At 36.9% G+C, this 15099-nt stretch overlaps 1 protein-coding gene across 4 annotated transcripts in view; it reads right to left on the bottom strand.

Moving 5' to 3' along the window:
- cacnb2b (calcium channel, voltage-dependent, beta 2b) overlaps window positions 1-15099 on the bottom strand; it is a 95959-nt gene that overhangs the window by 16618 nt on the left and 64242 nt on the right. For 3 of the 4 annotated variants that reach the window (XM_049482827.1, XM_049482828.1, XM_049482829.1), the window contains exons 3-8: window positions 5576-5698; window positions 3044-3183; window positions 2048-2109; window positions 1724-1746; window positions 1388-1468; window positions 325-383 (exon numbers count right to left, since the gene is read on the bottom strand). In XM_049482827.1, the coding sequence (XP_049338784.1) occupies window positions 325-383; window positions 1388-1468; window positions 1724-1746; window positions 2048-2109; window positions 3044-3183; window positions 5576-5698 (488 nt within the window). Of the gene's footprint in view, window positions 1-324; window positions 384-1387; window positions 1469-1723; window positions 1747-2047; window positions 2110-3043; window positions 3184-4088; window positions 4178-5575; window positions 5699-15099 lie in introns of those variants that run through there. The other variant, XM_049482830.1, reaches the window with a different exon arrangement.

Here is a 15099-nt window from a genome sequence, read left to right as displayed (position 1 = left end):
TTTATTTTTTAATGACAGATATATGATATTTTAACACAAATGTGTTACATATTTCAAGCACAGCTGAGGATGAATTATAATTCTAATTTATAATGCCAAGTTGATATGTGTTATAAATGTATATATATATATATATATATATATATATATATATATATATATATATATATATATATATGCATAGCCATGTTTATAATTCCTTTATGAACATGGCTATATATACAGTATATGAATGATACATTATGTGTGTTATATGTGTGTTTAAAAGAAACAATTTTATGGCTACATAAGCAGAATCTAATGACGCCTGGTGTGATTACATACCTGCCTTCAAATCTGTGTTTTAAAAAATCAAACAGAGCCTTTTGCATCATGTCTGTAACCTGTAAAAAAAAAAAGAAAAAAAAAAGAAGAGAGTGGGGGAGGGGAGGAGGGGCGAGTGAAACTCTAATCACCACATAATCCGTTCATAAGCCCTGTTAAATCCTCCAGACTGAGAGGCAGACTGCAGAGTGAGATCTGTACAGTAGATGGAGTAGTAGACCATGTGTATTATAGAAGATCATATAAATCCACTGCCTTAATATAGAGCTGCACCATATGGCCAAAAAAAAAAACAATTATTAGACTTTACTGCATTTGTACCATATTGTATAATATAAGAAAACAAATTAATACTTTTAAACAATGATGTAAAATATTATAAAAAAATATTTAAATGTATAATCTGCATTATTTTGACCAAAACTATTTATTGGTATTTGATTACATGAACAACCACAGAAATGCAAATTCAACGTTCAACATTTGCAGAAAATGAGAAATGGCTGAAATAACAAAAAAGATGCAGTGCTTTCAGACCTCAAATAATGCAAAGAAAACAAGTTCAAATGTATAAAGTTTTAAGAGTTCAGAAATCCGTATTTGGTGAAATAACTCTCTTTTTTAATCACAGTTTTCATGCATCTTGGCATGTTCTCCTCCACCAGTCTTACACACTGCTTTTGAATAACTTTATGCCACTCCTGGTGCAAAACTTCAAGCAGTTCAGTTTGGTTTGATGGCTTGTGATCATCCATCTTCCTCTTGATTATATTCCAGAGGTTTTCAATTTGGTAAAATCTAACAAACTCATCATTTTTAAGTGGTCTCTTATTTTTTCCAAAGCTGTAATTTGAGCACACAAACTCCATACCATAAACTGTAAAAAATCATTGATGAATGGACCAATAGAAATTCTCTTTTTTTACACTGACTTCTTTCAAAACAGTTTATGTGCTTTTAGCTAAATACAGATTTTAGTTGATAATGTTATCATCTGCTTGGGTTGCAAAAAGTACAGGAGCTGAAACAAGTCTGATTGTGATTTTTAAAAATCAGCGATCACCTCATAGCCCTTGAGGGAAGGCCCCATCAGCACCACGGGGCGCATGGAAGGCACAACGTCATATGCAGCCAGTTGCTCCCCCTGTGAACATCAGTGCACATATATAGTGGTTTTGAATAAACACAATAAAAATAAAACACATGCACAGTAAAGTTATTTTTTTGTAAAATCGTGCAAAAAAATGAAAATGAGAAAAACTCTACAACAAAAAGAAAACATGCTTGACAAGGACATTTAAATAAGATAATAAATTATCTTTACAATTGAAAAAAAATGGTTGATATGTATACTAGATACTAGTTTTTACTGTGCTCCTTTTTTTACAAACATACTCACCGATTTCTTTTTTACTTGCTGAACTGCGGAGTAAGATTGAGGGAAAACATTAGATTTAGGGAAAGTCTGTAAGAGTAGTCTCTACCCACTTTTCCTACTTTTTAAAATCCCCGTTTTATACAAACTGTGTGATAATTCCTGCTATTATCATTACTGTTAATGAACAATCTAAAGGACAGTGCTAAACAAATAAATAACTAATGCTGGACATTACATTCTAAGATGATCAAGTTTGATCTACCTCAATTAGCATGCTAATGGATACCTAAGAGCCAAAAGCACATTTAATCCAGTGACCTTGTGCTGCAATTCACTTGAGTTTACCTGTCGTCGGAGGAGTAACTTTCTTCGCGTTCATATCATCTTTGGCAGCACTTGCTGCTTTGCTGGAATGACAAACAGGTGCATCAGCATGTTTTATATGAAAATAAATAGTTAATTACACTTTTTTTCATGTGTTAACTATATAAGTCAAGACAACCAATGAAAACCTTTGTCTTTTGAACATTTTTAAACTTGTGGACATTTAAACAACATTGAGAGATTAAGCTCATAGAACTAAGCAAACTAAAACTTTTTTTTAATAATTTGTTTTAAAACATAAAAATGTATGGAAAAAAACAGATGACTCTCATATTTATGACTACCCAAAAAATGTCTAAAATTAGAATCAGGTGCAGCACATCATCTACAGATGACTATACCATTGTTACAGAAATGTTTTGGAGGAGCCTGTTTTATTAAAACCATATTAAAAGACATTAGTTTGGTTGTCTTTTGATTGTTAAAGTGAGTGAATCACCATGGGCAGATCTATACAGCTTTCTGAGACTTTAAGAAAGAAGGCTGTAGACACAGATGAGTCTGGCAAGGGGTTTAAAAAGATATTAAAACAATTAGGAATTAGGATTTCACTGTCCAGAAAATATTTTTTTTTTAATGTTGAGATCATTTAAATCCACTGTCCAGCATGGCCAGGTCTGCCATTCTAGCAAAATTATCATCTTTTTTGGAATTCACATGCACCTCACATACCTGCTGTTTTTAGTTTTGTTAAAATGAAGATCAAATATAATCCATATGTTTAAATTTGTAAAAAAAAACTAAAAAGACAAAGGTTTCATGGGATGCACTATTTTTTTTCCACATAACTATATAATCACAAAGGCAAGTTATAAAAAAACTACACTGTTATACATATAAAGGCCAAAGAACAAAAAAATACTTTTAATATTGTATTCAGGTAAAAAGGCAATCATGTGCAGTACTACGTTCAAGCATAGCAGGTTGAGTGAATTCTGTAGGAAATAGATTGTATACTTGGCCAGGGCTTTGGCCGCCTTCCTGGCTTGCACCTCTCTTCTGATGAGAATGGTCTCCAGGTTAACCGGACTGGGGATGAAACCCACCTCCCCTCCCTCCTTCACCGGTCGCCCAATCCACCAGTCATTGTTGAACTTCTGCAACCAAAAAAAAAAAAATAAGCTGCCTTGAGACCTGCACAGAACATTTAACTCTTTCCCTGTCCCTGTGGTCTTCTATTTCCTTACTATGTTCCTCACAGTGGAAACTGACAGGTTAAATCTCTGAGACAACTTTTTGTATCCTTCCCCTGAACAACTATGTTGAACAGTCGTTGTTTTTAGATCATTTGAAAGTTGTTTTGATGAGCCCATGATGCCACTCTTCAGAGGAGATTCAAATAGGAGAACAACTTGCAATTGGCCACCTTAATTACCTTTTCTCATGACTGGATACACCTGGCTATGAAGTTCAAAGCTCAATGAGGTTACCAAACCAATTTTGTGCTTCAGTAAGTCAGTAAAAAGTAGTTAGGAGTATTCAAATCAATAAAATGATAAGGGTGCCCATACTTTTGCACCGGTCAAATTTGGTTTAATGCATATTGCACATTTTCTGTTAGTACAATAAACCTCATTTTAATCCTGAAATATTACTGTGTCCATCAGTTATTAGATATATCAAACTGAAATGGCTGCTGCAAACACCCAAATATTTAGAACTAAAAATGATTAAGATTAATAGGGGTGCCCAAACTTTTTCATGACTGTATGTATACAGTACTGCAGCAGATACCGCCTAGCTACATTCCTTCCACAGTAAATTTTACAGCTCTAAAACTCAAAGGATTAAATGTTTTCAGAGATACAGCCTTAGTTAAAGATATAGCACTGAGTGTGAGGTAAAGTTAACCCTTAAACTTCACTTAACGTCAGACTTGAGCAGCCCACGGTTGAGAGATTTGATCAATGTCAGCAGCACAAATAACCTCCTCCCCGCAGCTGCGAAGCCACTCACCCTGTGGCAGCACACATAACCTAGGGCTAAGGCTACTAACTCTTACCCCAGACTTGGTGACTCAGTGCTTGGGCAGTTTCACCATGTCGAAGCCCCAGAGTCCGCTCTATATCATAAAATCCGACAGAAACGGCGCCCACTGGTGTTCTGTCAAGTTGAGCTGCCTTGTCAAACTCTAGTTTAAACCTAGAGTTACTTACATAAGGTAGCTAACGCTAACTAGCTCTGTAAACAGAAGCTGTACACAGAGTAAACAGAGCTTTGAGCTCCTCCTTAGCTACAGCTCCTAACACTGTAGCCTGGGTTCAGCTCCATTTGTGGGCGGTCCTGAGCCGAGGTGGGCGAGGCCTTGAAGTCACTGGTTGAGGTAGACATCCTAACATCTCTATTAGGGGTGGGCGATATGGCTCTAAAATAATATCATGATATTTCATGGTATTTTTACAATAACGATACTTTTGGCGATACGACAAAACACTTATTATTTTTTTTTTTTTATCAGATTTGTAACAGAAGTCAATGATCCAGAATATCATGATACTAATAATAATGTACTCCAAATATCTCCAAATATCAAGGATTAAAGTAAAAATAAATGATACTTGACAGATATAATCTGTCTCAATTAGATATATAATGGGTAATTAGAACAGTGTGCATTTTTCTTTTGCTAAAAACGGCAAAAAAGTAGAACCCTGATGTGATAATTAGGTTATTAGGGGTGGGTGATATGGCACGATATTTCAGGATATAATATCATTCACGATATTCAACATTTTTGGCGATATTATCACGTACGTTATGATATGGCACACCCCTAATCTCTATAAACAACTCGTATTTCTGAGGCTTCAACAATCGCTCCCTGCTTTGACAACAAACCCCGCACCCACCCTCCCACCCCTTAAAAAAACAGAAACAGCGCATCCTGAACACCCACCACAGAACCCCCCTAAAGTCTCAAGCACCACCCCAGACCACCTCCTAACTAATGCTGCCTTCTTGTTGTGTCAGGAGTATCATAATTACAAGATGAGAGCACATGAACACCACCACAAACTCATATTTACCAGTATGAAACTCTCATTTTTAGATAAACCCCAAGTGGGGCTTACCAGTTGAGAGGTCATGGCAGCTGTACATGTTCTTCTGGAGTTTAGTTTTAAGGAATAGCAACAAAGCTATTCCAAAGAAGGGCCTAAAAAAGTGTTGCCTCATGCACATATTAAGATTTTTTAATAATATAATGTATAAACAAAAGGATTTTTCGAATGGCGTCCATTTTTACCCGAACAAACAACTATCGGACGCATGTCAAGTCGCTATTACGACCTCCAACCTCATAAGTAGGAATTTTCGAGTAGGACTTGAGGGAAGTATAACGCCTTGGAGTCTCAGAAAAAGCACTGCCATATCTCAGATTTTATGTTGAACAATTGAACATCACACCAAAACGCCCTCAGACCAAAAAGTTATGAATAAAAGTTTGGTCTGATGGAGTTTGGCTGTCAGTAGGTGTTTTCTTCCTCTCACCTCTTTGACGTGCAGGAAGTCTTTAGCCTCAAAGGAAACCCCATGTCCAGGTATTGGAACATTGTCGTCATCGGCAGGAGTGTAGGTGTAGTTTGTGCGCACAGCGAACGCAACAGGCTTGAACTGCCAAAAAAGACGCAGAGAGATCTGAATTGTAAATGCCGTTTTGATTCACACCACGTCATATATAATGAATCAATTCTGCATTTCTCATCCACCTCGCCAATATTAGCAGTCTCTGTCTGGATATCTAAACAGGCTGATACCACGTTACCATGGTTATTTGCATCATTTTTAAATATATAAATCATCTATAAAGCTTGGATATTTAAACAGAACAGAACAGAAAACAATGAATTATTTATCAACTTTGGAGAAATTATAATCCAGATGAAAACTGGTTAACTCTCTTAGACATGCACAGATAATTAATTTCAAAATGTCAGATTTACTGATATGAACAAATGAACAAATTACAAACCATTATACTAAACCGGATTTTTTTGGTTGGAACAGGATCAAAGGTGTAACCACTGAACTGTGATTCGGATTCTGAAGGGTTGACAGTATAACATGTTTTTTGTTTGTTTTTGGGTTTTGCAGACTTAATTCTTGTTTGTTTGCCACACACAAGGGCATAGGAGCGGGCTTGTTATTGGGGGGGACACATTTGCCAATATGAACCTAAGCCCACCCTATAGTTTCCTAGAACAACATTTGTGGAAATTACTATTAATTAAAAGTAAATTATTATTATAAGGTGATTTTACAATCTAAACATGTTACTCCATGTTACGGTTACTGTGGTTAGAAAAATTTATGCATGCAATGTCTGAATTATATACATATGACAATAATGATCAGTTATCACCTAATATTTAAAATAATACAGATTTGGTTATTATTATTATTATGTATTGGCATGTCAATTCTGTCGTATATTTACATTTTCTCCTGCGCATAACAGAAGTCACGTTACAGCAGTGTTTCTCAACCCTGTTCTTACATATTCTACTGCATATTAACACTGTTCTGTGTTGTGTATTCTGCATATTCTACAGCTTCCTCTGCTTTAAAGGCATTTCATAGAGTAAGTGGTGGAATGATGTGTCTAATAAACTGCTGGATATAGATGATTAATTTAGGATCCATAGAGGGCTAAAGGGTTTTAACAGGTAAACTCAGTAAATGACTGTTTATTAGCTGATCAGCTGGATCAGGTGGAAAACACTATTTTGGGGGCAGTGATCAGGGTTAAGAAACTGCTTTAAACTACAAACATAAAGTATTGTACTAAATTCTGGCTATCCACTACATGCAGCTTCTAGATAACTAGTTAGCTAAATGAATTTTCGTTCATTAAAGCTCACAGTAAGTCCTGTAATCCTAAATTAATAAACAGTTTGAAAATGAAATAGTGATTAGCTGATCAGGTACAGGGCAAGTTGAACATTATATATATAGTTTTTTTTTTCTTTAACCCTGACTCCCAATCTAGCTCATTCCAAAGTTAAGCTAACGGTGAATTTACACTGCTCCGACGCGACAACGCACAGCGACGGATCCCATTCATTTTCAATGGGAAGCGCCGCCTCCGTCAGACGCAGTCGCGCGGTGCATCATGGGTCCGATGCGTCGAGAGCGGGGGATGCGATGCGATGAAAAGTTGAGCCGAGCTGAACTTTATGCAAATGAATCCGTCCAACGCGATGCGTCTGTCCAATCAGAGACCAGGTGTTGGCCTGATACGTGTCTGCAGCGCAGTGTCTGAAAACATTTAGTTCCGCTTTCAAGCGTCCAGAGAAGCCTGGAAGAGAAGTTTCAGGCTTCCCTGTGCTTTATAAAATCCCTGCTGATTTACAGGGACTCTGTCAGCGAGGAGAAAGGCTGCTGTGATTTTTGGAGTCTCTGGTGGGTTTTTAAAATATTAATATGTAATTTAATTGGAAAAGTTTGCTTTTTTCAGCTTATATACTGCTCACTAGACAGTGTAATGAAGCTCATTCAAACATTTATATCTATAAAGACACATTTATATTTATTAATTATTGGAAATAATAATAGCTTATATAAAAAGCATTTCCCATTTATTAAAACGATTCAATTGGACGACGCAGGGAAAGCCTTTGTCACGCCCACATGCGACCGGTTGGAGGGGGGTAGTGCGACCGTGTGCGTTGTCGCGTCGGAGCAGTGTAAATTCACCGTAACTCACTGACGGTGAATTTACACTGCTCCGACGCGACAACGCACAGCGACGGATCCCATTCATTTTCAATGGGAAGCGCCGCCTCCGTCAGACGCAGTCGCGCGGTGCATCATGGGTCCGACGCGTCGAGAGCGGGGGATGCGATGCGATGAAAAGTTGAGCCGAGCTGAACTTTATGCAAATGAGTCCGTCCAACGCAATGCGTCTATCCAATCAGAGAGCAGGTGTTGGCCTGTAACGCGTCCTCAGCGCAGCGCATGAACAAATTTTAGTTCCGCTTTCAAGCGTCCAGAGAAGCCTGGAAGAGAAGTTTCAGGCTTCCCTGTTCTTTATAAAATCCCTGCTGATTCACAGGGACTCTGTCAGCGAGGAGAAAGGCTGCTGTGATTGTTGGAGTCTCTGGTGGGTTTTTAAAATATTAATATGTAATTTAATTGGAAAAGTTTGCTTTTTTCAGCTTATATACTGCTCACTAGACAGTGTAATGAAGCTCATTCAAACATTTATATCTGTAAAGACACATTTATATTTATTAAGTATTGGAAATAATAATAGCTTATATAAAAAGCATTTCCCATTTATTAAAACGATTTAATTGGACGACGCAGGGAAAGCCTTTGTCACGCCCACATGCGACAGGTTGGAGGGGGGTAGTGCGACCATGTGCGTTTTCGCGTCGGAGCAGTGTAAATTCACCGTAACACAGCTGCAGTTCATTAATCACAGTGGGTTTAAACTGTGTGTTTTAATTCAGAGACGTGTATTTTTAACCAGCTATCAGAAACATATCATCACAGTTTACGTGGTTAGCCTACTGTTACCTTTCTTTTAGTAAAATCTCCGTATATCCATATCTGTTTTAAAATCAGCTGAAGCTGCTGCAGCCCGATCCCGCTGCTAAATCTCACAGCAAACTGCCTCTGCTCCGCGTGCCGCAAAACCAGCAAGATTGGCTGTTTCTGCCAATCTACTGAGAGGCGGGACTTAATACCTGAACAGGCTCATTGATTGGTCCGGTCTGTCTCCTCATTAATAGTACAGCTGATCTGAGTGAAACGATATAATTTTTGGGGGGGACAAATCGACCTGTTTCTAATATTCCCCCGGTTCCTACGCCAATGGCCATACAGGTTGGTTTGTGGTCAAAAATATAAAATAAGCACATTCAATTCAGTCCACTTAACTGGTCAAACCATCAGTGTTACCAGCTTTGCAAAAAACTTCACTTTCACTTTTTCAATTTTAAAATTAAAAAAAAAAAGATTTCCTATTTTTAAACACAATTTGAGAAATAATAAAAAAATAAGCTAAGCGGTTTCTTAGTGACTGCAGTGGTCAATGGTGACCAATTATCAATGGACTAATTGGTAAACTTGAACACCGTCACATCCACATTGACAGAAGAAGAACATGTTAAAATATGGTGTCAAACCCGTGTATTAGAAAGCACAGCCTCTAACCACTGAGCCATCACAAGCACAGAACATTTGTGTTGAACACAGGAATTTGGCTTTCACTTTTAACCAATCTGTGCAGTAAACACACAAATACACACAGTGCCCAGAGTGAGAGGGTTATTGGCTTACGCATTTATCTACTGCCCTCAGGGTTTGTAGTCATTGTGCAAGTTTAAACCCCAAAATAATTTCACACTTCCAAAATTTTATGAAATTTGGCCAATCCCACAGTATATGTGATTTCCACCAGTCCTTATTCTTAATTTATAATTTTGCTGTATTTTATTCCCTTATAAATGGATTAAAACGTTACTCAAATAGGGCTATTCACTGTATACCAACTCTCACTTAGTTAAAGTTTAAGTTAAAGTTACACTTATATAGCGCCTTTTTTTGCCATTTAAGGGAGTCAAGGATGCTTGCAATCGCATTGTACACACGCTTCTCTCATCACACACATCAGTGAGAAGCGGCAGCCAATCACATACAGCGTACTCTTAACCGGAAATGACCATCCAACTGGGGGACTGAGAAATTAATCCAGCATAGCAGTGCCAATGCATATCTGGACATATAGTCACATACATATACACACACCAAGGCAATTTTTGACACGTCTCTCCAAACCATCCCTGATTGTAGAAACTTCACACTAGACCTCAAGCAGTTTGGACTGTGTTTCTCTCCACTCTTCCTCCAGACTCTGCTCCCTTGATTTCCAAATGAAATTCAAAATTTACTGATGATCAGTGATGGTTTGGAGAGACATGTCTTCTGCTGGTGTTGCACTTGGCACACTGCCCACACTGCCCACAAGTACCAATTGGTCTTATATAATATTTACATTTTCTTATACACTGATTTTTGGGTTTTCATTGGCTGTAAGCCAAAATCATCAACAATAAAAGAAGAAAAAACACTTAAAACAGATCACTCTGTGTTCAATACATCTATATAATATGAGTTACTCACATTTTGAACTAAATTACTCAAATAAAGTAACTTTTTAATGATATTCTATTTTTTTAGTTTGTTACCATTCAGCAATAGATCATTTACTAGACCCATTAGACCAGGGGTGTCCAAACTACGGCCCGCGGGCCATTTGCTGCCCGTTTCCTTTTTTGGAGCGGCCGGCGAGGTATTTTAGAAATAGAATGAAAGTTGGCCCCCTGTTTAGCAGGTTTTTATAATGAAAGGTTCATAGTTTGAACGCTAGGTTTCAGAAACAGGCCAAAGAATCTAAAAGCGGAGAGAGTGCGCATTTCTAGCGCAGAAAAACGGGGCAAAGAGTCTAAAAGCGGAGAGGGTGCGCATTTCTAGCGCAGAAAAACGGGGCAAAGAGTCTAAAAGCGGAGAGAGTGAGCATTTCTAGCGCAGAAAAACGGGGAGAGAGTCTAAAAGCGGAGAGAGTGCGCATTTCTAGCGCAGATAAAACGGGCCAAAGAATCTAAAAGCGGAGAGAGTGCGCATTTCTAGCGCAGATAAAACGGGGAGAGAGTCTAAAAGCGGAGAGAGTGCGCATTTCTAGCGCAGATAAAACAGGCCAAAGAATCTAAAAGCGGAGAGAGTGCGCATTTCTAGCACAGAAAAAACGGGGAGAGAGTCTAAAAGCGGAGAGAGTGAGCATTTCTAGCGCAGATAAAACGGGCCAAAGAATCTAAAAGCGGAGAGAGTGCGCATTTCTAGCGCAGATAAAACGGGGAGAGAGTCTAAAAGCGGAGAGAGTGTGCATTTCTAGCGCAGATAAAACGGGCCAAAGAATCTAAAAGCGGAGAGAGTGCGCATTTCTAGCGCAGATAAAACGGGGAGAGAGTCTAAAAGCGGAGAGAGTGCGCATTTCTAGCGCAGATAAAACAGGCCAAAGAATCTAAAAGCGGAGAGAGTGCGCATTTCTAGAGCAGATAAAACGGGCCAAAGAATCTAAAAGCGGAGAGTGTGTGCATTTCTAGCGCAGAAAAACTGGGCAAATAGTCTAAAAGCGGAGAGGGTGCGCATTTCTAGCGCAGAAAAACTGACCAAAAAGTCTAAAAGTTGCCGTAATTAAGGAGTTTTATATTAAGAGACATCATGAAATTAAACATCAATTTAAAAAAAATTGAGTTTACACAGCACTGTCAAAGATAAAGATAGTGAGTCAGGTAAAATGATGTGTAAATAAAATAATCAGGAAAAAAGTATTATTTAAAGTGGTATATTTCATTATTTGTTTTATTACAGAGTCTGTGGCCCGTGACTTAAAATATATTACTCCTTCTGGCCCCCAACAAAAAAAGTTTGGACACCCATTCATTAGACTGTTAAAACATGTTATCCAATAATATGAGATAACTTTGGCTATTTAAATGTGAATCAGAGTTGGTTATGGGACGTTTGGACAGATTCTAGTTTAGAGCAGCAGTGAATACACAGAAACAGAAGCACTGCTGATCTCAGCATCCCAACAGTCGCACATGTGCTGCATGGCCTGTGGCACACTTCTAATTATATCTCTCATTCATTTACTTTCAGATCAAATCAAATGCATGAGTTCATCTTCAGCGGGCTCTGAAGCTCGGACTGGTTAAGGGTAGCTGGAACTACAGAGCTTAAGGTGTACATGTGCTCACTAAGGTATGGGAGACCATGTGTGCTCGTGCAACTGCAACTGTGCAATCTCTTAGATACCTCAAGGCCTTTCTCAGAAGTGTTATGTTATTTTTGGTGTTAAAAAACAACAAAACAAAAGCAGAAATTTGTGTACAGCGTTCTGAAAGTCATACTGTATTTAAATCATCAGTACTACACTATTGTTTTTCATCCTTGGCTACAAATGAATTATACTGTAATTGTATTAAATAAACATGGACATCTGACACCATTACATTACAGTACATTACAATATATTACATTACATTACAATATATTACATTATATTTGGCAGACGCTTTTGTCCAAAGCGACTAACAATAATGATGTACATAGCGCAATAGAAGTTAAGGGTAAAAAACCTTTTTTGATAGGGTCTAAAGGAAGTCAAACGGAAATAGTGGAATAGAGGAGGAAAGTTGTTAGAGGTGTTAGGAGAGTAAGCTCTGTCTTCAGGAGTTTATTAAAGATAGCGAGAGATTGGAAGGAAGTTTGTCCCACCAATGGGGAACTCTGTCACCAATCCTCTATGACAGGGTTTAGTATAATACATAATACATATAATACATTAGTGATTTTAATATAACAGTTATGTTACAGTAGTTGATGCCTGTTGTAATCAAATAATTCAGTATATACACTGAAAAAAATATATATATATTTTTCTCAGATTTTTTTGTCTTACATTGTAAATAGAAGATTATTTAGGTTATTTTAGGATTTATGATTTAATCAGTCTTACTTTAAGTAAAACAGTCTTATTTTAAGTAATTTGAACTTAAACTCAAAATAAGTCAAGTTATTCTCATTTTTGTGTCTAAATATATGCCACAAAATCTGTGATTTTCCTTGATTTAAGTCTATCTCACTCATTTTAAAATTATGTGATTGCTTATTGTAAGAACTCTTACTTAGAAAGATTAGCTTAACCAATTTGCATATATTTGCCAATGGATTTTTTGCAGTGTTCTGTTTCTCAACGGTTTAAATTAGGTAAATGCTACTCACAATATGAGATGAACTCCTTAACACCTTGTAAATAAACTCTAAAATAATAAACTACCAATCAGTACCCCTGAACTCAAATTGTAGTGTAACTTACAGAATAGGGTTAAAAAAATGTACCTTTTCACACATCTTTCTCAAACAACAGAGTACTGAACTCTGAACTATTTTTTTTTTCTGGTGTACTTTCACAACTGTAGTAAATAGAAGCTATTCTTAAAGCTTTGTCCATCATTTTATTATATTCGCTTTAGAATGGCAGAGCTTGATTGGACCCTGTAAAATGTTTGGGCACCCCTGATAATTTTCACAATTTTTCTTTATAAATAATTGTTTGTTCAGATCAGCAGTTTCAGTTAAATATATAATATAGCAGATGAACACAATGATATTTGAGAAGTGAAATGAAGTTTACATGATTTACAGAAAGTGTGCAATAATTCTTTAAACATTTAAGCAGGTGCATAAATTTGGACACCCCAAAAGAAAATTTATTTCAATTTTTAGTAGATCCTCCTTTTGTAGAAATAACAGTCTCTAAACATTTCCTATAGCTTCCAATGAGAGTCTGACTTTTGGTTGAAGGTATTTTGGATTATTCTTCTTTACAAAACATCTCCAGTTCAGTCAGGTTTGATGGTTTTTGAGCATGAACAGCCCACTTTAAATCACACCACAGATTTTCAATAATATTCATGCATATTATTCATGAAGCTGGCTTGTCCAAATGTACTTTAGCTTTAGCATACCTCTTTTTGTACTCTGTTTGTGGCATGTGCTCAGAAAAGGCCTCTTCTGCATTACTCTTCCATACAGCCTCTCCTTGTGCAAAGTGTGCTGAATAGATGGTGTCACTGTGCACAATAGCACAGTGACTCCATCTGCAGCAAGATGATGATGTAGGTCTTTGGAGATGGTCTGTGGGTTGACTTTGACTGTTCTCAGCTTCCATCTCTTCTGCTTATTTGAGATTTTTCTTGTTCTGTCACTTCAGGTCTTAACTAGAACTGTGCCCGTGGTTCTTCCATTCCTCACTATGTTCCTCACAGTGGAAACTGACAGCTGAAATCTCTGAGATCTGAGCTTTTTGTATCCTTCCTCTAAACCATGATGTTGAACCATCTTTATTTTCATGTTATTTGAGAGTTGTGTTCTGGGGCTTCATGTTGCCACCCTTCAGATAAGATGCAAAGAGGAGAAAAACTTGCAATTGGCCACAATAACCCTTTTTCATAATTGGATTCACCTATGTATGTAGGTCAAAGGTAGGTCAATGCACTTACAAACAAAATTTTATGTTCCAATAATTAGTGATAAGGTAATTAAATCAATAAAATGACAAGGGTGCCCAAATTTATGCACCTGCCTAATTCAGTTTAAAGAATTATTACACACTTTCTATAAATCCTATAAACTTCATTTCACTTCTCAAATATTACTGTGTTCATCTGATATATGATATATTTAACTGACATTGCTGATCTGAACAACCAGTAATTTATAAAGAAAAATAATAATAAAAATTATCAGGGGTTGCCCAGACTTTATGATACCACTATACGTCATATGCCTAATATGATTCATATAATGTTTTTGGTAACAGAACAATTTAAAGAAGACCATTTGGTCTTTGGCAAATAACATATTACTCATATTTCTAAGTAAGCTATTAAGATAACTGTAGCAACTTGTAGTTGCAATTCCTACCCTGACCTTTGGGGGCAGTACTGGTTATTTACCTCAGATTACAAGCCATCCAAAAATGGAAGCCATGTGGTGACAATGGAGGTACAGAGGAAGCTGTTGCTTCATTCTTCTGACTTATGAACCTTTGTTTGAGGAGCTTAAAGTTTAAAGCTCAACAAAAGTTGTTTAATTATATTTGAAAAATCATGATATTTATTTGTACTTTATAAAAGTTTTGTTCTGTTTTTTTTTTTTTTCTTTTCAGAAAGGTTCTTGTTTTTCTATTTTTGTTCTCTTCTATGGACATATCTTGCAACCATTTACAACAATTTCACTGAAGCTTCTTCATAGGCAAAGCAAAGTTGGATTATTTATTTGCTGTTTAACTACATTTCTCAGGATTTCTATGGACTTCTAAGGAGGATTTCAGTCCAACCTGGTAAGAATGTTTTCTTTTTGGAAGATACTTTTGAAAGAATTTAAAAGACTGGAGAAACATATTTCTTGGGTGTGTTTTGTGCATTTATTAATCAAGGAGT

The sequence above is a fragment of the Astyanax mexicanus genome, chromosome 8 (assembly GCF_023375975.1).
Source record: "Astyanax mexicanus isolate ESR-SI-001 chromosome 8, AstMex3_surface, whole genome shotgun sequence".
Lineage (NCBI taxonomy): Eukaryota > Metazoa > Chordata > Actinopteri > Characiformes > Acestrorhamphidae > Astyanax > Astyanax mexicanus.
The sequence above is the reverse complement of the archived record's forward strand: the minus strand, read 5'-3'. Positions and strand labels throughout refer to the sequence as shown.